Here is a 22,223-nt window from a genome sequence, read left to right as displayed (position 1 = left end):
ATTTCGACCGCTTCAGGTGTATGATTCTTGCTTTGGAGGCCATCCTCTCATCGCGTGAACACCCAGGCTTGGTCTACAAATCGACATGTAGAAGCTGCTCTTCGAGGCTGGCGGCTGAAGGTCTGACGTTGCTTTTCCTCGCTGCTCTTTTCGTAGACTCCGGTGGCTGGTCCAGGGGAGGCTTGACTCGAAGAGTGAAGGTGACAAAAGCACAAGGGTTGGATCTCTCGTCTCGCTTGAGCGCAAGTGGTGGCGATATACTCAGAGTTGGGAACGACGACGGAACCGGCGGCGTGATAGGTTGAGGCCTCAGTGGAATCTTCAGAAGCCTGTCGCACCAGTGAGAAGAATCGAGTCAGTGCGGATTTGCTGTCAAGACGCCTATGAGAAAGACGAGCGAGATCGACGGTAGAGTCGGGTGACTAGCCCCAGCAGGTGGCCTGGAAAACCTCTGGCTTGGAATTTTGATCGGCGAGCAGGGCCTGTAGACGAGTGGTTACTGTGTTGCGGCAGCTTCTCTGTGCTGGGCGGCAGCACCCGAGTATGACTGATCGATTCTTCTTACTCCCGAACGGTAGACAGAGCGATGGAATGGTTGAGTCGGCTCGACAAGGATACAATGAGCGAGTGTCGGAGTTTCTGTTCTGGCAATGTTGACCAGCTATGTAGCATGGCGTCGTCGACGCGTTACCACAACTCGAGTGAGTCATTGCACGCCCACGTTGGCAAGATCACGAAGAACTCTGCACAGCAAACATGTCACATACACGAGGATCACGAAGTTAGAATGATGGCAAAAAGAATTGAATTTAAGTTGTACTCTGATGATGATGAACTTCCAAAGACTTTCTGTGTGTTGGAAGCTTGTGTAGATGAGATTGGCTGCTTCGCTGTCAGCGTCGAAGTGGTAACAAAGCAGACAAAAGACAAGCGTACCTGATGATGATGGAAATGCAGTCGTCGAATTTTTGCACATCTTGCCATCGAGCTGTTGAACTGCAAAGCATCAGTATCTTGTATTTGGGTCAGAAAACAAAGTGAGCATACCATTGTAGCGTGGTGGTTCCACATGAAAGCGGCACGGAAGACCTTGACACTGTTTAAAGCCTTGACCAAGACCTCAGACTTGCAGGACTGTGCAGTGATGTGAAGGTTGTGCAAGCTCCTGATGAGTTCGACCTCCTGATGCTCGAGATGTTCATCGCCACGTGCGTTGGCTGGAGGGGAGAGGTCGAGAGGCTTAATCTTGGAAAAGGTCAAGTCCTTGTCTTCGTCTTGGTAGGTGCCGTTGTAGAAGAAGCAGAGAAGTCTCCGAAGGAGGGAAGTCAAGATGCCCGAAGGCTATAGATAAGGAGTGCACGATGACTGGAGGTGGATGAGTGATTGTTTGATGGAGAATGGAAAAGAAAGGAAGAAAAGAAGAGGAGGAGGCTTTAAATCAAGCAGCCATCAAGGTAGCTGATTATGGAAGCGTTGAGAACGAGGCAGCAAGTCGGCGATAGCTCCAGCTCGGCGAAATTGTGGTAGAACTATGACTACGTCCGCTCGCACATGGGCCACTATTACGGTAAGCAGTATGTCACATGCGATCTTTGCCTGGAAGAATGCAGCATGGTGGCATTGATCTTAGAATGGACGAAAGATTGTCTAGGTTGCATTCGAAGCTTCGGATACAGTTCATATGAGATCTGATTACGGAGGCGTTCGAATTCGCAGGAAAAAGTCTACAAAGATTGCACATACTCACGCGTAGGCGCGGAACAAGTCGAATGATGCGATAGCGTCCCTGTACAGATCTCTTTGTTACTTGATAATCTTGCGCGGAAGGGCCACAGTATTTGGGTCTGCCAGGCTCGAGTTCAGAGGCCGCGGCTTCTCTTCCTGGTGTCGCGCTTTTTTCCGTCTCGCAAACCCACACACCACCAACCTCGAACATAACCGCGACCGCTCAACCGCACACGCCGCTGGGGTTCTACAAACGCCAAGATGCACTCATGGTCGAGATTATTGCATTTCGGCCACGGCTTTCTCGCTACAGTATCGTTTGACGCTGTCTTTCACCAGACTCGATTCTGCGACAACTTGATCGTGGAAACCCTTCCCAATGCTCCGCTCCGATCCATCACCGTAGGAAGAGGCCGTGACCCAGCTTCGTTTCCTGTCGCATGAATTGGCGCCTACGCGTTCTCTGCTTGTTCAGTCATGAGCCTTAGTTCACAGCAATGCTGGCTGTCCACCACCACCACCACAGCGCGCCAAAATGCACATGGCAACTCATGCCTGATCCTGTCCAAAGTTCAGCTCGCATCGTACACAAACGGACTGTCAACTCCCCGGATGATCGGGCGTGTAGCACTGCGGCTGTCCTAGAACCCCGAAGGTGGTGGCAAGATACTCCAGTGCATTCGAACATCCACGACCATGGCCCTGCGTATACATCATCTTGAGCACCGGATATGCTGTGAGATGAAACTATTTGCGACTCGGTTATCGTTCACACCGGAGCCATGATTTTCCCCTCTCTCTCTCTCCAAACAACCATCAACGCCGACGAGACATCTTGTCTCGCATCAACGCCGTTATCTCCGAATCTCGTCTCTTATCATTACCTCCATCCTGTCCGGCCGGTCCATCTCACGCGGTCGCAGAGCAACGACTTTCGACCGTCCTGATCAACCGCTGTCCAGCGGTGAAGAAAGACACTGAGTCATCCAAGGGACAAGCGCGTGACGCACGCTTCGAGTTCATACTTAAGTTCGGCGAAAAGCTCGCAGGAACAAGAGGTTGTGGAGAAAAGTATGACCAGAGAGCGCAGGCTACATCACTCGCCCTTATACTAATTGTTCAAATGTCTCAGGATCGTCCTAGGCCCGAACGCTACCCCCCTAACCGAAAGACGACTACAACAGAGCCTGGGAGCTCTCCTCTAGTTCGGCCACCTGTTACTCTTCGATTTGTTCGTCATGACCGACCCCTCCGACTACTACGGTTGTCTTTTCGCTCCCCTTCTTTCAAAAGAATCAAGGTCGAGAGTCCTCCGGCTGCCTCTGCTGCTGGCGCCTTTGCATCTCCCAATGTCAATCCTGCTCCCACTACCACCACAACCGACAATGACAACAACTGTGCTGTCAAGCAGCCACCTCCTGTTGCGCCTGCGTTGGTATAACCTCTCTTGAATTATCCAGACTCTGAAGACGAGTATGTGGTGAGGGGAATAAGCAGTCGAGTTGGTGTTGATGGCTCTGTCTTGTTGCACGAGTCTGATGAAGAGTTCGAATCAACAACACAACAATCCATGTCATCGTCGGAGAAAGCCCACCTACAGCCCCCACAGTTGATGATGGCAGCGAATCAGACGTTTCGTCGCCTGCTTACGAAGCTTCCAAGACAGAAATCCCTAGCTCGCCATCTGACAAGGAGGAGCACATTGATCTCGCGGTCCAGCCTCCTAACCTGAACCCCAGGGCCGTCGACTACCTTCCTTCGCTTCTTACTCTGTCCAGCAATGCCATCAGCGACTCAGAGGCCGAAACATCAACGACTGCTGCCCTGTTCCTTCCGATGGCGTCGAGTCTACTATTCAGTCCACTGTCCCGTCTTCCAACCCGTCCCCTCGCCCTTTGGACAGGTCCGTCCTCGTCACATACTCAAGGCCTTGCAGGCTCAGGACGTTCCTCTGCCACAGTCACCTGCCCCAGCCGCCAAGTCAAACACCTTCTGACGACAGTCCTGCACATCTGAACTTTTCAAGCATCAGATGTTGAGCTTGACATCGTCCAAGACATCCCGCGCATAACTCCTCTAGCTAATGATGACAACGAGTCAGACATCTCGTCGCTTGCTTGTGAAGCTTTCAAGAACGATCAATCTGACAAGGAGAGGAGGTTCTGGGGTTGCAGAAGAGGTATACGGTGTCTGCTGCCTACAATGGAATGTTCACTCTTCTTCGGAGTCAGAATGACTGAGTAGACGAGCCTTGTTCGTCAGAGGGGCCTGAGTGGGGGGCGCGGCAGCTTGGGGCCAGAGAAGTTGAATGGCGAGGGGAAGAGTAGGGTCTTGCTTGTCGACAGCTGACGTGGTAGCATTAGCAATCATGAAATCGAAGAGCGACACTCTGATCGTGATATACCGTTGGCATTGCATGCATCCCATAGGATCGAGATTCAGTCAGTTGTTCTGGACAGTCTGCACGAATCCGGACAAAAGACAATTGCTAAAAGTAGGCTCACATCGTATCTCCACGTGAGATCATCCTGCACGTGGGATGTGGCTACGGCAACGCGTCAACTCTGAGTAGTCCATGCCACTGCAGCCAGATACTGAATTCTATCCTGAAGATCCCGGTATATACGAGTTATGAATCGAGCTGCTATAACCAGGGATGTTGCTCAAAGCCAAAGCAATCTTCGAGACATACTCATGATCGCCACCTCGGAAGTCGTAGACGACCTGACTCAGACGCTGTAGGAGAGCCTGCACCGTGATGCCAGTTTCTGCGGATCTATCGACGAGCGGGTCAAGTATGGTGAAGCTAGACTCGAGGGACATCTGAGATGAAGAACCCATTGCTTTGATCAGGCTCATCGTGATGTCGTATACCTTTTCGATCAAGCCAACACCGTGTACTTCCATCGACGACGGGTCGAGCACATTGCAAACAGAAATCAGATCGTTCGCAACATGATATGCAAATTCGAACCGCAGTTCTGCATGGGCGGAAGCTTCGAGGAGCAAGCCGTGCGACATGCAAAGCTCCCAGAGCCTGTTCGTCAACCAGAATTGGGTCACAGATATATCTGCTTGTTGGCTCTCGAGCAACTGCTGCAAGGGTAGGAGTGAGGCGGTCGGCTCGAACGATAAAGTTCCAGTCAGGCAACCTTCGCGAGCTCGTCGCTGAGCTCGGAACATACGGATGGCTTGTCGCCGATCGAAAGTCTCGCATCGGCCATCACTATATCTGCAATATCCGGCCCAGCACTCCACGACACTTTCATCGATGGCATCAAACGTTTCCATGAGATACAGTAAGCCAGTCATGCCGATCGTGTCTGTTTGATCTTGATTCATGGACGATTTTGGAGACCCGAACGTGCGCATGAAGTAGGCGTTAACGGCCGGACTGCCACGAAATCCAATAGTGTGCCGCTTTTGAAGCGCGTATGCTCTACGGAGATGGTTAGCTGCGAATTCGGGCGTGTCAAGGCTCACTCATCGTACCTTTCAGTAACCGAGAGAACCAAATATGTCCGCAGCCACTGTTCACGAGTTTCAACATCCAGGCTGTCATACGCTTGGGGCATATGCATTGAGAGAGCATTTGCTAAATCTACAGCCTCTCTCAAGCGATGGTGAGCTGCTTTGTGTTTGTCGTTGCCAAAAAGACACGCAAAGATGAAGAAGCTTGTCAGGATCATGTAGACGGATGGGTTCTCGCCGAAGTCCACAGTCATTCGCATCTTTATTGATTCTTCTAGAAGCATTCGAGCTTGCACGGATCGTGAAGGTGAGGACGCGACTTCGTGGATTTGCACTGGCTGTGTCATTGCAAAAGCACAAAGCGCAAGGAGCATGGCACCAAAATGAGGATCGTGATGATGCGTTCGAAGGAGCATCTCCTGGTAGATGCCTGTGCGACTCAGCAAGGGCACTGTCGGATGTAGTCGCTTGAAGTAGACATCGATCCAAGGCAAGAGGGCATCCTGGCTGATGGTGTTTGGCCAGATCTCGGCGGACTGTACGACTGGTGGTTGATCTTGGCGCAGCATAGCAGCGAACAAATTGAACGAGTCGTCGGTTGGAGATTCGACAGGTAAGCTTGGTATCATGAACTCGGGCATTCCCAGATCTTGCTGCATTGCAGTCATTGACAACGCGGGATCTTCTGATGCTGCGACATTAGATGTCCAGCTTGGCTGAGGTACCGGATCGGCTGGTGGAGGTTGGTAAGGTGTTGTCGCGGTCGCCCAGAAGTCAGATGCGGGAGATGTGTTCGTGTCAACCATCGCAAGGTTGTGCGACGAGGCCGTCCGTGTCTGGGCGAACGACGTGTCGTCTTTTGTCGTAGGACTTTCATCAACAGTTTTAGAGATCAGCGAGACACCCACTGTCGTGCTGAGATGCTCCGGTACATTTTCTCCAATGCTTGTCACCGATTGCCGATTTCTCATTTTAGCCAAGCGGCCAGACGCAGGACCTCTCTTTTTGCGTACTTCATTGTAAGTGCATGCTAAGTTCTTACCTGAACATGTTTTGCACGGATTGGCCATGTCACAGCGGACTTTTCTCTGCTTGCAAAGGTCGCATGCCTGTGGGCGACATGGTCAATGAAGAAAGACGGCCAGCGAGTGTGAATCAGGACATACTCTATCGGCTACGCTTCCACCTCCGACACGGGGTGCATTGACAGCGACATCGAGGGTCGCAAACATCTTTCCGCCCTTTTCAGGCCCGTTGTCGCAGAAATCGACCCGACTTGTTACTGATTGATGACTCTTGGAAGCGATGATGCGAGACGAACGTCTGTCTTCAGCTCCCTCGATTGATGGTGTTCCGGACTCGGCTCGCACCAGACACAGCCGTTGCTCCAATACGCTTCAGATGCGACATTGGTTGCACGTCGTCGAGACGCGCCCGACGCTCGAACATGGCCAAGTCCAACGCTCTTCGCTCGCGCTTGGACCATCTTCACACGACGAGGGCAAGCGGCACTAGCCTCGGCGGCCTCCGGCCCCGAGTTGTACAACTACCGAGCCAGAGATTCCGATGTCAATTCCAGAACTCAACATTGTCATTCAAAGCGTTGGAAGCCGCGGTGACGTACAATCGTTCGTAGCGCTCGGTTGTGAGCTCCAGAAACATGGACACCGAGTGCGCATCGCTACACATGACGTCTTCCGTGGTTTCGTCACCCAGTCCGGCCTGGCATTTTACCCCATTGGCGGCGACCCGAACGAGCTTATGGCATACATGGTCAGAACACCAGGACTCATTCCCTCGATGTCCACTCTTACAGCTGGCGAGATCTTCGAGAAGCGCAAAATGATCCATGGGATGTTACAGGGCTGATGGAACTCCTGCATATACCCGGACCCGGACTTTGTCGACAAAAGACCGTTTGTGGCCGACGCCATCATCGCAAACCCGCCTAGCTTCGCACATGTGCACTGTGCTCAAGCACTCGGCATCTCGCTGCACCTGATGTTCACCATGCCCTAATCTGCGACAGAGAGGTTCCCCCATCCCTGAGACAAGAACTGGCCGTCCCCTTTGCCTTACTACAACAACTAATGGCCTGTATAGCAAACATGAAACGTTCGGAAAAGGTTTCCAGCGTCGGCAACGATCAACGATGCAACACTTGGGGTATAAAAGTCCCGGGAGTATAAGCACCTTGGAGTATAAAAGTCCCCATGCCCGTCGAGAAGTCCATCGAAACTTCTCTCCATCTACCAACGACACGCGAAACTATACATCATCCCGCAACATGAGATCCGCCAGTACCACCGCGCTCATGTTGAGCTGCTTGAGTTCTTTCAGTCACGCTCATTGTGCCCTTCCACTGGTACGACCTCGCTCAGATACGAAGCTGACAGAAAAAACATCACCATCGGCTCCGGAGCGATTACCCCCAACTATCTCTGCGACACCTTGTTCTCCCAAGTTCTTGCCACCCAGTTCAAAAGTCTCTCCCCTGGAGATGGATTGGAATGGGCTCAACTCAATCTTTCCCCAGGCCATTACAACTGGGACACTCTCGACCGCCTCGTCTCGTTTGCGGAGAAGTATCATATGGTCGTCAAAGGACATGGCTTGATTTCAGGTTGCTGCAACCCTGACTACCTTCTCAACATCACCGACCCCGTGGAATTCCGAGGTGCAATGAAGGATCACTTCAATGCTACCATGCATCGCTACAGCGGCAAGATGGACCGCTGATGCTACTCATGCCGCGCTGGAGAACTTTGCATACATGCCTTGATTGCGAGCATGGTACAACTTTGTCGGAGAGGAGGAAAGTTCATACATCAAGTGTGTTGGTCGGAGAGAAAGCAATCCTGAAGCAGGGCTTGTTCATCGAACCTGGGCTACTAGCACATTGGAAAGAGACATTCTTGCTTGACAGGACCGCAAATCATGTATAGTTACATCGTCATTTCTGATCATGTCTCAATCTATCGCAAGATCATCATCTCGAAATTATCTAGCTCCTGTCCACAAGCACGACCGCACCGTAAGGCATCAACGTAACATAGCTAGCTTTAATGATGGCACCATGCGGCATCAGTGTGACGTTATGAGCCTTGATGTTGGGCTCTTGGTTCGAGATGAGGACCTCAAACTCCCGCTGTGCAAAGGACTTGATTTGCACCTTTTGTTCCCGATCTGAGAAGTTGAGCAACACAACAGCGGTCTTGCCAGTCTCGTGGCATTGACGTTCGTATCCGAGCACCTTCTCGCCAGTGTCGCCTTCGCTCAACGGTGTGTATGAGCCATACGTGAGCAGGTCTGTGTTCACTTTTCTCAAGGCCAGCATCTTGCGCCAGTATGCCAGCACACTGTTGGGGTCATCGATTTGGCTTGCGACATTCCAATTGATGTAGTCGCGGTTGATGGTCATCCAGGGCTGTGTACATTCCCCAGAGAAGCCTGCATTAGCGCTGTTGTCCCATTGCATGGGTAGTCTTCCGTGGTCTCGGGCCTTGAGTTGGATTTCGCGCATGACATCTCCCATCTTCGAGTGGTCGCCGCCCCTTGACTTGAGTACAGCTTCGTAGTAGTTGCGTGCTTCAACGTCGATGTAGGCTTCAGGACCATACTCTTTGCCGAGATTCGCCATACCAATCTCTTGTCCAGCAAGCATGAAAGGCGTTCCACTCAGGGTGAGGAGGTATGTAGCAAGCATCTTTGCTGCTGTGGCACGGTGCTCTGGCGCATCCGAAGTGTAACGACTGAGAGAGCGACCGCTGTCATGGTTGTCCAGGTAGACACTGTTCCACCCATTGACTTTTGGCATCACTCTCTGCCACATATCAGTGATCTGTCTGATCTTGCGGGGATGGAAGCTGCCTCGACCATACTTGGCTTCGGCACCAAAGTCCATGTCAACGATATCGCCAGTGAAGACCATGTTGAGCTCGTGCCTGTCCTTGGCGACGTACTCACTTACGGACAGCTCATCCTTCGTAAAACCAAGTTCGCCTACGTTCATGGTGTCGTACTCGTCGAAGACAGCTCGCATCTCGCGGATGTAGTCGTGCATCTTGGGGCCCGAGGCGAAGAATTCGGCGCCTGACTGATACGGCTCGTCGTTGATGACTTTGCCATCCGGGAGATCGGGGTGCTTGCTCATCAGATTCATGCTGTCGATTCTGAAACCATCAACACCGCGGTCAAGCCAGAAGCGCATGTCGTCGTACGAGGCCTGACGCATGTCACCATTCTCCCAGTTCAGATCAGGTTGAGACGGGAGGAACAACGCAAGGTAGTATTGACCAGTGTGCTCGTCGAAGTGCCATGCACTACCGCCAAAAATAGATTTCCAGTTATTGGGCTCTTTTCTGTTACCCTCGTTGTCGATCTTCGGGTCTCTCCAGAAGTACCAGTTGCGCTTGGGATTATCTCTAGAGGAGCGAGACTCCTTGAACCAAGCATGTTCGTCACTCGTATGATTCACAACCAGGTCCATTAGTAGCTTCATGCTGTTGCTATGAAGCTGATCGATGAGTGTCTGTACGTCCTCCACTGTACCATATGGGGCGTGGATGGCGCGATAGTCCGAGATGTCGTAGCCCATGTCGTTTTGTGGAGATGCAAAGATGGGTGAAAGCCATATTGTGTCGACTCCTAAGGATTTGATATATGAAATCTTGCTGATGACGCCGGGAATGTCTCCCAACCCGTCTCCGTTCGAGTCCTTAAAGCTGGCTGGGTAAATCTGGTACACGACGGCTTCCTTCCACCAAGCTTTTGACGAAGCATTGGACATGACGGCGTGTGGTGACATTGAAAAGATGAGAAAGTATGATGAGAGATGCAAGCCAAAGCGCGATCAGTCCCTTTATGTTTGTTCCTCAAGGGACGGCAGGCATATAGGCAGTTGTCCTTGACCGGAGGTGTCGGCGAAATTGATGATCGTTGGATCTGCGACTCCACAATCGCGAGAAGTGACAAAGTCTCCCCGGCTGACGATCTGCAGCAGGCGAACCGCGCGGGCGGGGTACGGAAAGCGATCCGTCAGCGGAGAACTGCTCAAAGCGGTGAGTTTCGCCGAAGCATCGCGGGCCGACATGCATCTCGGTCCGTAAAACAAGGATTCATGACCCACTCCCTATCCCGAAGGGCTCGGGAGCATCTTCAACGAAGCCAATTATTCCTCGTGCGATGCGAAGCTGCAGCTCCCTCTTGCTATGTGCATTTATGGTACCATAAACTGGCTCTGAGTCATGTGAACCGAGGAAAATTGGGTCGGTAAACCCTAGTTTCCAGCTGCCCGGGTGACCACACCAACGAGTGTCTTCTTGGATCTATGGCGACGAACTTGATCCATGCGATGGACCTGATATCTTGGCTGGATGCTAGGTGCTTCCCAGCGGCTTCTCTATGTTCCTAGATGTTTCTCATGTGTTGAAAGTACTGGGTACTCGGCGAAAATGATTGTTTCCTGCGGAGACATGTTGAAACGTGCGGAAGCAACGTCTGTGTCACAATTTTTCAGACCTCCACGGTGCGGAGATCGAATCAGATATCAATCTGAGCATCGAAGAAATCTGCAGCGATCAGTCTACAGTAGTGCTGATGATTGAACAATTGATAGTCTGCCCACTTTGGGTACACAAAACAGCAAACCAATAAGCTATATCGAGCCAAGATACCTATGAAACTGAATCAAGCATGCAAGAAAATATGTACAGATTGACCAATACTATCTACAGCTATCCAACGAAGACATCAAACGTAACAAGATCCACAGCAGTCGACCACAATCACCTCATCATGCCTTGCGAGAGAAGCGGCTAAGGAAGCCGTCCTTGTGCTCCTTCTCGACCGCCTGACCATCAATGACAGCAAAGTTCTTGAACTGACGGGGAGGAATGCCGGCAGCGTAGAGTGTCTCAATCTCTGCATTAGTTCTGTTCTTGGTCTCAGGCTGGAAGAACCAAAGAGCGGTGATGATGAAAAGCTCAGCTCCAACGAACAAGAACATGACTCTCCCACCCCAGTTGAGCTGATCGGGATTGATGAAGTATGGGAAGATCGAAGAGAGCATGAGAGCAGTAAGTTGCTGACAGACCAGAGTGAAAGAGATGGTCTTGGGTCTGGTTGCTTGCGAAGCAGTCTCTTGAGCGACAGCCCAGCCGTAGCAGCCGACAGTTCCGGTGTAGAGCATGGACCAGGTGATCATGAAGACCAAAAGCGCAGTGTTGGCAGCAGTGTTGGTTGTACCTGCGACCGATGTACCACCAATAATGACAGACCAGAACATGAGGACTGTACCACCGCCAACAAGTCCCTTGCGTCTGGGGACGATGTCAGAAACACAGACGGCGACGAAGTTCGCCAGGAGCTGCAGGGTGGAGGAGATGGCTGTAAGGCCGAAAGGATCAGCTTGTCCGATGAGTTCGAAGTAGTAGGTTTGATATGTGCTGGAGGGTATGGGTTAGCATGGTTCGACTAGAATGTATGGTGTTCTTTCCTATGTGCAAAGCTGTGCCACGTGCTCAGCTCTAGAAATGCACAATGTCTTTTGTGAACAAGGAGCATCCGAAGAGAGTCCTGTTTCAAGACCAGGACTATCTGGGGACCTCACCACAGTTCACAAAGGACTGTGCATCTCTATAGCTTGGGAAGCGCTGGCGTGCTGCCATGGGAGTTGGTGGTGATGAGGGAATGTGCCCAAAACTGTGGCCAAAAAGGAGGTTGTGGGCAGGGATTTGATTTTTGGTGACCGGGCATTCACCCAGAGTGCTTTCTGACCACCAGGAGCTCACTTACTTAGCGAAATAGCCACCACTGAAGTTCTGGGATTGGAGGCCGAGGACAGAAACGAAGGTTCTGGTGCGGTTCTCCTTGGAAAAGATGGCCTTCCAGCTTGTTTGGCTTTTACCTTCACCCTCAGCCTCAGCCTGTTGCAGCTCGGTCCTGATGATGGCAACGCGTTCCTCGACGTCTGCGTCAGCTCCGAACAGCTTGATGATAGCCTTGCGGGCATCTGCCTCGCGGCCCTTCTTCATGTACCAGACAGGACTCTCGGGGAAGAAAGGAAGGGCGACGAGGAAAACGGTCGGCAAGAGGAACGTCATGCAGAAAGCGAGTCTGTACGACCAGGGTCCATGAATCTTAGAAGCTCCGAAGCCAGTCATGGAAGAGGCGAAAAATCCGAAAACAATAATTACGTTGGTCAATGAGGAAGCAGTACTGCGCAGACTGGCAGGAGCGTTCTCGGTGACATAGAGAGGAGGAATGGCAGTAGAAAGACCGACCGCCAGGCCTAGAAGAAGCTTGGAGACGAATAGAACGGGCAAATTGGGCGCAAAGACCAAGGCAAACGACGAGGCCAAGGACAGGAACACTGCGGTATAGAGAAGAGGCTTGCGACCAGTCATATCAGCGAACTGACCCGCCGCGTACCCTCCAAAGACTTGGCCGATGGTGGAGGCAGCGTTCCAGAGAGACTGCCAGAGGGCTGGGATGACCCATTGTTTGCCGTCTGCGAAGTAGTTTCCGTAATGCTTTCTGAACTCGGGGAAAGCGATGGCAACACCTGAGAGACCAGCATCGTAGCCCCAGCCAAAGACGAGAAGCATAACATACAAGGTCCAGATGACGAAGCGCTTGTCTTTCTTGATGGCAGCTCCTAATCTGGCATATTGGGCCTTGGCGGTGAGTTCATTGGTTTGAGCGGCACCTGCTTGAGAGTCGACGGAAGTGATCTCGAGATGAGCAATGTCGGTCTTGTCGATGGAAGACATTTCGAACTTGTTGTCGTTGGTAGTCATGTTGGTCAGCTTGCGACGGTGCTGAGGCTGTTGGTTGTAGAAGTGTTGAAGCTGACTCTGTTGCTCTGCTGATATCGATCGACATGGCGGTGGATCAGGACGAATATATACTGTACCCCATGCCGTTGCGACCCCAGAGTGAGTTGTTCAAATGATGGAGAAAGCGGGCATTTGCCTGGAGGAAGAGGAGGAGGATGGCTAGAGTTTCGGCGAATCCGTCCCAAAGCGGCCAGTATCGCCCGACGCGCCGCCGATGGCGCAAAAAACAGCTCGATTGAGACCCCACGTTTCCCCGGATCTCTCGAGTTCCCCCGGATCTTCATCAGCTGCACCCTTTCCAGTATGCTCGAGTTTCGCCGAAGGTCAAATGGTCGGGGGTACTTGACATGACCGAAACTCGAGCCGGCAGATCGCAACATGTGACAGCTATCAAAAGCAAGGACGGAGACGTAGACATGCATGCTGCGATTTCATTCTCTCCCAGCCTGAAACCGCTCTTGTCGTTTGCAATACCCTCCAAAGAGCAGCCATGAGCAACACAATCTACGCGAGCATGTCGCGCACTCCAAGCACCTCTTCACAATCAACCAACGACACCGAACTCTCGTCTCATCGAGATCTTGATACCAAGCTTTCTCAGTCAAGGTCGAAATTTCGACGATGGAGACCGTCTTACCATCTTCAAGCACCCTCAGGATGGATGAATGTACGTCACGTCTCGAGAAAAACGGGCATGAGAAGATCTTAACCAGAATCAAGGATCCTTGTGCGCCTCATTACGATCATACCACCGGCCTTTACCACGTCTCGTATCAATCTAACCTGGATCTCAACAACGCCGACTGGGGAGACATCGCATGGCGGTCTGCTACCTCTCCAGATCTGGTGTCATGGACTCCCACTCATTCATTATCTCTGAGTCCGGACGCAAATTACGATGACAAAGGCGTCTTCACAGGCTGCAGGCTGCCCAGCCGCGACAACTCGTTGACGTACGCCTACACTTCAGTCAGCGACCTACCTATCCACCACACCTTACCCCACGTGGTGGGAAGCGAGTCTTTGAGCTTGGCAAGATCGTTTGATGGAGGCCGGACATGGCAGAAGTTTGCTGGCAATCCAATTCTGCCCAGCGAGCCGAGCGGATTGGATGTGACCGGGTGGCGAGACCCGTTCGTGAGTTCGTGGCCTGAGATGGCAAAAGTACTTGGCCTGGACACGAACAACACCCTCTTCGGAATCATCTCAGGAGGCATACGAGACGTCACACCGACGACCTTTCTGTACAGCATTGACGCAAATGACCTTACGAGGTGGCAATACATTGGTCCCTTGGTCAACTTTGGCATGAACCTTCGTCCTTCAAGATGGTCAGGCGATCTCGGCAAGAATTGGGAAGTCACAAATTTCATGACGCTCCAAGATACCGCCGACTCATCTGTGACTCGCAACTTCCTCGTTATGGGCACCGAAGGTTGTTTGCCGAGTGCAATGGGACACCAATCAAAGGATCTCACAGGTCCTTCTCGCCCTCTTCGCGGACAGTTGTGGATGTCCGGTTCACTCAAACGAAGTCACCCAGACACTTCTCCCGCCTCGAGCCCTGTTCAAATGGAGTTTGACTTTGGTGGTCACCTCGATCATGGCTGTCTGTACGCTGCAAACGCGTTCTTCGACCCAAAGACAGGCAAACACATCGTCTGGGCCTGGATTACAGAAGAAGATCTTTGCGACGAACTTCGTCATGAGCAAGGCTGGAGCGGTTTGCTCTCACTACCTCGTGAAATCCATCTACAGACCATCGAGAATGTCGTCTCGGCCAGAACATCCAAACTGGAAGCTATCACATCGATCGAAACTGATCGCAATCAGAACGGTACGCATACTGTACGCACATTAGCGACAGAGCCGGTCACTTCGATGGCCAAGCTGTTACGTCGTAGAGCTTCATGCCGCAGAGCAAGACTAAGCCAGCCTCTGCCCCGTCGCAATTCACTCAACTTGGCTTTTACCTCTGACGATGTCCGAACGTCAGCATGGGAGTTAGATTGTTCCTTTTCCGTTGCCAGAAGCTGTCAGGAAATTGGACTACAAATTGTGCATTCTAGAGGTAAAATCACAGCATCGAGATATACCCAAATTCACCCCCTGCTGACTACCTCAATAGACTTCACTCAAACTACCACACTTACTTTCTCCCCCAAGCACGAAACCTTTGTTATCGAGCGTCCCTCTTTCACCTCGCCCTCGAGCACCAATTTGATCAACACAGCTCCCGAATGTGCTCCACACACCCTGTTCACTACCGTTGACCCCTCAAAGAACAACCAGCAGGTTGAAGAACCTTTGCACATTCAAGTCTGGCGCGATAACTCAGTCCTCGAAGTATTTGTCAACGGACGCACTGCAGTTTCAACAAGGATCTATGCTGCTGAGGACACGATTGGAATACGATTCTTTGCAGACGACACGCCTGATTTCGGAGGGTTTGACGGCACGGGCATATCGCAGCTGATCTATGGAACCCTTTGGGATGGCATCGGTGCATGAGAGGCTCTGTGCAAAGGGCAGCTCGATTGTTTGCTTTTGTGAATATACATCCCTCAATACCAACGAGCTAGCCATGTCGAATACTTCACAAGTGGAATGTCTGTACTGACACGAAATGATTGTGACACTCTGACGTTGCTCGAATGATATCATGTATGACATCAAGCTGGTTTTAGGTGATACCTCGACTTGCAGCGCTCGCGGAGCTATCCCTCCCCTTGTGCTACGATTGAAAACCCTCTTCTTCTCCGCCTCAGTCTTTCACCAAGCTATAGCGGCCAATGCTTGCTATAGCAAGGCGTCGTGATTTTGAAATGAGAGGACAGATTCGAAGAGAGAGCTTGAAGAGTACCGTAACTCGAGAGACATGATCCGGTCTTTGAGGGCATTGTGCGTTTCGATAGCTGTATGCGTTATACTCTGCCTCTACGTATCTCTATGTAGTAACAAATCCTCGCTGATAATATCCGCAGCACGTTCAGCAATTGCATACACAGTTGCTAGAATGTTTCCTCTTGGTATAAGGGGTATGACACTCGCATCCACAACCCTCAAATTCCGGATGCCTTTCACGTTCAGTCGACTGTCCACCACGGCGTCCAGAGCGCATGTACCACATGGGTGGTAATTTGTCATTGCAAAGTCTCGCGCAATCTCTTTAGCATCGTTGATCGTGTGGGTTGGGTATCCTTCCGGAAGCCGTCGTCCTCCAGGCTTGATGTATGATGCAAGGGGCTCTGTTTCTGCCAGCTTCTCCAGTACCTTGACGTGACGGGCATGTATCTCTAGATCAATCGGGTCCGAGTAGTAGTTGAGGTTGATCTTGGGCTTGATCCTAGGATCATCGGAGGTAATATGGACGCTCCCGGCGGAGAATGGATGAGATAGCATAGAGTTGAGGGTGATGAACTTGTCGCCTCTAGAGCCTTCTTGGGTCTTCTGACTCAGGAACGATACAGCAGTTACTTCATTGGCCGACTCGATTGCCTTTCGGATGAAGCTGTTGCGCCTGCGTGCAAATGGCGACCAACTTCCATCATCTTGCAAGTACTGGTCAAGCACAGTCTGCAATCTTTGCTGTCCTTCAAGAGCCAAGAATGGTGCAAGTGGCGTGTAAGAAAACATATAGGCGCCATTATCAATCAGAGGCCCGGAGCGATTTTTCTCGTAAAGCCTTTGTGCCTTGTCCATAGGTATTCGTTCCGTTATCGGAGCGTTGTCGGCGACCTCGAACGATTCCCATGCACGTATATGGTCTTGCAGGTTCTCCCCGATAGCCGGATTGGCGCAAAAAACATCGATGCCGTGCTTCTCGAGGATTTCAGGATCACCCACACCAGAGAGCTCTAGGATTTGGGGGGTGTTGAACGTACCGGCGGCAAGTATGACTTCTTTTTTGGCTGTGACTCGATGAAGTATACCGTACTGCGAATACTAAACACCACGGACTATCGGTCCCAAGCTATCTTTACCAATTGCCAATCTGTTGACCACAGCATTACTGATGATCGTCAGGTTCTTACGACCAAGAACGGGATCTAGATATGCCACTCCCGCATGGCTTCGCTCGTGGGTCACTCCGGTAACATGGCAGGTCGACGTGTGGCCGCCGATGGCGTGTCCAGTGAGAGGGTCGCTAACATTCTCGAGGCCCAGAGTGTGGAAAGTATCGAGCCAGGCCTTGTGTAGTGGTGTTACTTGCGATGGGAATGACGTTTGAATTGGTCCATGAGACTTCCAGATTGTCTCATCATTGTGTATGATGTTCACCTGCTTCTTGACTTCCTCGTTGGGAGGTACAATGGTCTGAAACTTGAGGAAATATGGCGCCAGAGTTTTCCAATCCCAACCATCATTGCCAAGTCCTGCCCAGGCGTCGATTTCCGCAGCTGAAGGATATATGATGGCGAGTGAGTTTATTGCGCTGCTGCCGCCTATAACGCGACCACGAGGGTGCTTCATACGTCTGTTGCTCATGCTGGGAGACGGATCCGAAACATATTGCCAATCGAAATCCGGATCATCCAGAGTGTCGCCTGCTAGACCGGGGGTATAAACACGGCCGTCGTCACTGCGATCTTCTCCGGCCTCGAGGACGAGTACTGACACTTTCGGATCCTCCGTCAGGCGATTTGCTAACACGCAGCCGGCAGTCCCGGCCCCCGCCCACTCGCCCCTCACTTCCTGCATCTTTTCGATGCATTGGCGCCTCAGGAACCCGTTCTCGTCTGGGCTGCCATCGCCCTCGTCTCCCACTCTCCTCGTTGGGACGCCACCCCCATCGACCCAACTATCATGACGAAACTCGCCGCATACCAAGAAGATCTCGACTTTGACAATAGCGATGTCGAGAACGCCATGACCTGCCTTGTCTTTGTCCTCATACAATCACCTCTTCTCCTTGCTGTTGCCAAACAGGCGCCCGACAACAAACTCTTCTTGAAGTTGACATATGCTCTTCTCACAATCAGAGAGTACCGACAAAACCTTCGCGACTTCACCACCATCTACGATAATGATGAGGACGCTGGGCTGTTGATCACCGCCCTCGATCTTCCCGGCCACAGCGCCATTCAACGAACCATCTCAGCTCTGTCGCCCGTCCGTGCCATCAAAGACTTGATCAACCTCGTTCCTGACAACCAATGGGGCAACAACACTGCCGCCTGCAAGACATATCTTCGCAATGCGATCGAGCAAGTTTACAGACTTGACGACAACCGCGGCCGTACAGCAGCTAGTGAGGATCTCAACGTCGACAAGGAGATCTTGCAGTGGATGTTCCTGTGCGGCAGGCCTCCCGTCAACCCTCACGTCTTGAACAACCATATCTGGTTCTTGATCAAGTGCCACTGGGCTACTGTGTGTGCACAGCGCCAGCCAGTTTGGTATCTCACGGGCTTCGCTGGTCGTATGTTCAACCAGTTCTGGTCAGAAAATAAAGCGGATAACGTAGGCGTGGAATGGAGATACCTCAAGGTTGCCGTTATCAACGTGGTCGCCGGTCTTGGTTGCGCTATTCCTGATCGTTGGGATGCTGTCCGCGCTGATCCCGGTCGTTGAGTTGAGAGTGCCGACGATATCCTGGCTTGTTTTCGAGGCGACTTTTCAAGTAATCATAACCTGAATGTCACCATTTTATCTTGCTCTGCTTCTATGAATGAAATGTCTGTATGTGTATGCAATTGGTGAACCTGCGGCAGACTCGGCGAGGCGTGGAGCATCAGAGAAAGTCATGCGTGATGGGATCGAAGGCCGATATCTTCATCATGCTGGTACCATAGAGTAAGCAATAGACCAGCACAGCGATTCGAAAAACTATATTATCGGTATCACAGTGCCCGCGATCAGGGTGTACATGATAACAACTTATCTCCTTAACCGCATCTGGTATGCCGATCTTCTCAAGATCTTCTTTTTGCCTCCCCGCGACAACCTTGAACAGATCAAATAATGCTTCGTGTGGCCAGCGCTTACTTTGTCCGAATCCTATGGCCCGGGAACTTATAGTCAGGAAATGCCATGCCCATTCCAGCCAATGTGCTAAACATGGTTGCGTAGTTTGGAGGCAATGTATCACTGGCACCAATGGCCATGAAGGCGCTTGTCGTTTGCTAGTAAAATTCTCCCTTGGACATTCCCAGAGGAATACGGGCTTCTCGAGTAGAATATCTGCAAAGAATGTCTGGCCACAGTGATGTTGCGGCATCGGATTGAAGCCACCCTGCAGCAGAGAGAGCGGTAATTACGGTGTGAATTCAGTGACTTGAGACATTCTTCTGTGGTACATGCTTGCTTACGTTCACCAGCGGCATCCTTCAAAACCGTTACCAATCATTAAGTACTGGTCGTAATGACGATCAATCACTCAATGATCGTAGTACAGTCATCAGCGCTTGTCAACAGAAAGTGAGCAGTTGTTTCAGATCATGCACGTAATCTGTCGTTCTGAGACTGGTGGAGTTGCTGTAGGCTTTGATGAGGCGGAATCGGTCTTGACGACATGATGGCAGTATAACAAAGAGCGGTTCTGAAGTATCGCGAAGGGGCACTCCAGCGAAAACAATTTGTATCTCGGGAGCCGCATGGTCAGTGATGAGCTTACGAGCATTCGTAATCCAGGTGGCGAGGAACGCACTAACCACATTCTGAGTCCAAGTCGAGCTGAAGACGAGGTCAGTCTCTCGAATACTCAACTTTGTAGGAGTGATACTCGAGATTGACAAGTATTAAGCTGGAGAGCGGTGGTGGCACGTAGTGGTCACGAAAGAAGCCCAGAATCGGCCACGAAGGGTTTAGGGTATTGTATTGCAACACTGATTATACTAATTGCTCTCTCGTCCGATGATCCACGTTCATCACTAAGCAGCATAAGGAGACTTGCAGCTGAAAGAAGTAGTAACACTACCACCCGACAACGCAGTAATCAAAGCCTCGATGGCAGCATAGCATCCCAGACCACAGACAACCAATGCACCAAGGAAGTAGATGATGTTGAGAGTTGTGACGAAGAAGGTCTTCCTGTATCCGCGCATCCATCTCTTGATACCGCCGTCAACGCGATGATACCTGCCCGTCGCTTCGTCGAAATTCTCTTCTGGCAACATAGCAGCTGTCTTGATCGTAACGCCGATACGAAGCAGCGCAGGGAAGGTGTAAGTAAAGTTACCGATACAGAGGGCGCCGACGAGCGAGCTGAAGTCTCCGAGCAAAGGCACGGCGGCGGCAACCACGAATGCGAGAGCCCAGTAAACAGGTACGACGACCACCCAGATGATCTTGCCGGCCTTGGCGGTAAGCGGTGGGAAGTGGAAAAGCTCCATGAGGACATTGCTGTAGATGACCTTGATGCCGATGTTGCCATAGAGCGCGGCAGCGATCATTCCGCCGATGATGGACAAGATGTTTCCAGCAGTCTGGAGACCGTATGAGCCAACACTCTGAATGGCAGTGTTGTAAGTGTATTGCCCTTGGTAAGCATATTGGAATAGGCCGAAGAACATGTATGCGATGTAGATGAAGATATCCGCCGCCATCATGCCCTTCCAGAAGTCCCATGGATTGCGCATTTCTGCGAGAAGGTTGAAGAACAACATGGCACCACCGTACGCGTAGATAATTTGATCTATTCCCTGGAAACTGCCCAGAAATCCAGTACCACCTGACTGATAGCCGTAAGGGGGAGTACCGCCGAATGTCTTGATCGGGATATGGCTTTCGACTGTGCCACCGGGGAAGTTGGTGTCGCCAAATGCTGTGCCCTTTCCGCCGAACGTACTAAACATAACTGCATAGTTGGGTGGTGAAGTAGCACTGGCCCCAATGGCCATGAAGGCGCAGATGACAGTGGTCCAGACAGACAGATTAGCAAGCCAACCAAAGCGCTGAAGGGTACGGATCTGCCCGAGGACGACTCCTAGGATGCCAAGAATCAACAGGCAGACGATGAAGCAAAGACCATTGCCGTTTTTGCCATTGTCTCCGATTGAAATCTCGGAGATGGCACCACCGTTGTTGAGGATCAATACAGCGACCAGAAGGAACATTTGGAGAGTCTGGAGAATGTTGACGAGATGGCGCATGGGAGCGCCGAACACTCGGAAGAAAGCTTGCCCAAAATCGCGAATAGGGTAGCGATCCGAATCCAGTTTCAAGAAAGTCAGGTAGACATACCAACCAGAAAGAGCAGCGAGGCCACCGAAAACGGTGTAAAGAGCGACGCCGGGGCCGAATCCAGTGTTTGCAAAAGCCCAACTGCGTTATCGTCAGTGAACGATTGGAACGTTTCTCTCGGATTAAGCTTACGGAGCACCTGTGGGACCGAGAATGTCGGTAGTGATCAGGAAGAAGGCCGAAGTCCAAGTAGCTGTCCTTGTAGCACGAGAGGCACGTCTCCAATCCAGATCAGTGACTTCGGCAGCGTTTCTGTACGTGATGATACGGCCATCCGGGTTGTCGTCACCTTCGAAGGTCTGTTTGTGTCCAGTGGAGAATCGACTTTTGATGATGCCCTTGAACGTGAACGGATTCTTTTCCACGAGCTTTTCATACTCTCTCTCCTCGGCACGAGTTATGGCAGCGTAGTGGAGGTATTCTTCAAACAAGACGTCAGGGTCGTTGTGAACCAGTGCTGCTTCAATGCTGAACCCGACTGCGGTATCTGTAGGAGCTTCGTGCCCGTTGTCAAGAGCAAAGAGAGCAGGATTTTTCTCGCCCTCGCGAGGATCACCTCCTCCCAGGGTTAGATTGGCGAGATTCTGAGAACCCATCCTTGGAACGAAACAAGTGTGGAAGAAAATTGATCGCTCATAGAAGCACTGTGTGTTGTAGCTGGGTCCAGAAGTATTTATCATTACTCGTGGGTGGGCGACGGGCAGTTGATGGGAGCGTGACCGTCCGGCCGTTGCTTCCGGATTGCTCAAGCCCAAACAGGAAGGAGGGCACAAGTCGTTCGCGAAACGGCTTGTGCTAAGGCGAGAGCCAAGCCGGAAATAAGTCTAGCGCGAGCTTATCAATGCTTGGTATCTTAACCAACCGGAGCCTGAGACTTTGAATGTTTTGATTGTAAGCAGTGACTTGCCTGTTCAATTTGTGCTTCGAATAATTTGCGTCTGAGTCTATGGCCATGGGCTTTGTGGATTGAAGAGTTGTAGCTGCATTTCGCGAAGCCGGAATTGA

The 22,223-nt window shown here is 51.5% G+C and overlaps 9 protein-coding genes across 9 annotated transcripts; 3 read left to right on the top strand and 6 right to left on the bottom strand.

Annotated features, from left to right (window-relative positions):
• Positions 1-47: 47 nt before the first annotated feature.
• On the bottom strand, positions 48-1,936 carry M436DRAFT_62577 (uncharacterized protein; the record flags this gene model as incomplete). The annotated part of the gene is made up of 5 exons (XM_013573751.1): positions 48-329; positions 566-661; positions 937-996; positions 1,048-1,341; positions 1,748-1,936. The coding sequence occupies 5 exons, from the start codon at positions 1,934-1,936 to the stop codon at positions 48-50; spliced, it is 921 nt and encodes a 306-aa protein (XP_013429205.1).
• A 2,390-nt stretch (positions 1,937-4,326) lies between these two features.
• Positions 4,327-5,825, bottom strand: M436DRAFT_43255 (uncharacterized protein; the record flags this gene model as incomplete). The annotated part of the gene is made up of 2 exons (XM_013573657.1): positions 4,327-5,164; positions 5,218-5,825. 2 exons carry the CDS (start codon positions 5,823-5,825, stop codon positions 4,327-4,329), a joined length of 1,446 nt encoding a protein of 481 aa, XP_013429111.1.
• A 1,584-nt stretch (positions 5,826-7,409) lies between these two features.
• M436DRAFT_62575 (glycoside hydrolase) lies at positions 7,410-7,935 on the top strand (the record flags this gene model as incomplete). Its single annotated transcript, XM_013573750.1, has 2 exons — positions 7,410-7,423; positions 7,578-7,935. The coding sequence occupies 2 exons, from the start codon at positions 7,410-7,412 to the stop codon at positions 7,933-7,935; spliced, it is 372 nt and encodes a 123-aa protein (XP_013429204.1).
• A 265-nt stretch (positions 7,936-8,200) lies between these two features.
• M436DRAFT_42741 (putative alpha-amylase) lies at positions 8,201-9,985 on the bottom strand (the record flags this gene model as incomplete). The annotated part of the gene is made up of 1 exon (XM_013573563.1): positions 8,201-9,985. The coding sequence occupies one exon, from the start codon at positions 9,983-9,985 to the stop codon at positions 8,201-8,203; it is 1,785 nt and encodes a 594-aa protein (XP_013429017.1).
• Positions 9,986-10,990: 1,005 nt separating this feature from the next.
• M436DRAFT_42566 (general substrate transporter) lies at positions 10,991-12,968 on the bottom strand (the record flags this gene model as incomplete). Its single annotated transcript, XM_013573528.1, has 2 exons — positions 10,991-11,642; positions 11,992-12,968. The coding sequence occupies 2 exons, from the start codon at positions 12,966-12,968 to the stop codon at positions 10,991-10,993; spliced, it is 1,629 nt and encodes a 542-aa protein (XP_013428982.1).
• A 580-nt stretch (positions 12,969-13,548) lies between these two features.
• On the top strand, positions 13,549-15,545 carry M436DRAFT_43092 (putative beta-Fructufuranosidase; the record flags this gene model as incomplete). Its single annotated transcript, XM_013573633.1, has 3 exons — positions 13,549-13,701; positions 13,755-15,105; positions 15,163-15,545. 3 exons carry the CDS (start codon positions 13,549-13,551, stop codon positions 15,543-15,545), a joined length of 1,887 nt encoding a protein of 628 aa, XP_013429087.1.
• A 426-nt stretch (positions 15,546-15,971) lies between these two features.
• On the bottom strand, positions 15,972-17,735 carry M436DRAFT_43273 (alcohol oxidase; the record flags this gene model as incomplete). The annotated part of the gene is given in 2 exon segments (XM_013573660.1): positions 15,972-16,979; positions 16,995-17,735. 2 exon segments carry the CDS (start codon positions 17,733-17,735, stop codon positions 15,972-15,974), a joined length of 1,749 nt encoding a protein of 582 aa, XP_013429114.1.
• On the top strand, positions 17,736-18,608 carry M436DRAFT_42196 (uncharacterized protein; the record flags this gene model as incomplete). The annotated part of the gene is made up of 1 exon (XM_013573445.1): positions 17,736-18,608. A coding segment is annotated over one exon (873 nt), but the record flags the coding sequence as incomplete, so codon positions are not given.
• Positions 18,609-19,906: 1,298 nt separating this feature from the next.
• M436DRAFT_43013 (uncharacterized protein) lies at positions 19,907-21,814 on the bottom strand (the record flags this gene model as incomplete). Its single annotated transcript, XM_013573618.1, has 2 exons — positions 19,907-21,299; positions 21,351-21,814. The coding sequence occupies 2 exons, from the start codon at positions 21,812-21,814 to the stop codon at positions 19,907-19,909; spliced, it is 1,857 nt and encodes a 618-aa protein (XP_013429072.1).
• Between the last annotated feature and the right edge of the window lie 409 nt (positions 21,815-22,223).

Source organism: Aureobasidium namibiae (genome assembly GCF_000721765.1).
Source record: "Aureobasidium namibiae CBS 147.97 unplaced genomic scaffold scaffold_5, whole genome shotgun sequence".
Classification (NCBI taxonomy): domain Eukaryota; kingdom Fungi; phylum Ascomycota; class Dothideomycetes; order Dothideales; family Saccotheciaceae; genus Aureobasidium; species Aureobasidium namibiae.
This window is presented reverse-complemented; position numbering and strand designations above follow the sequence as displayed.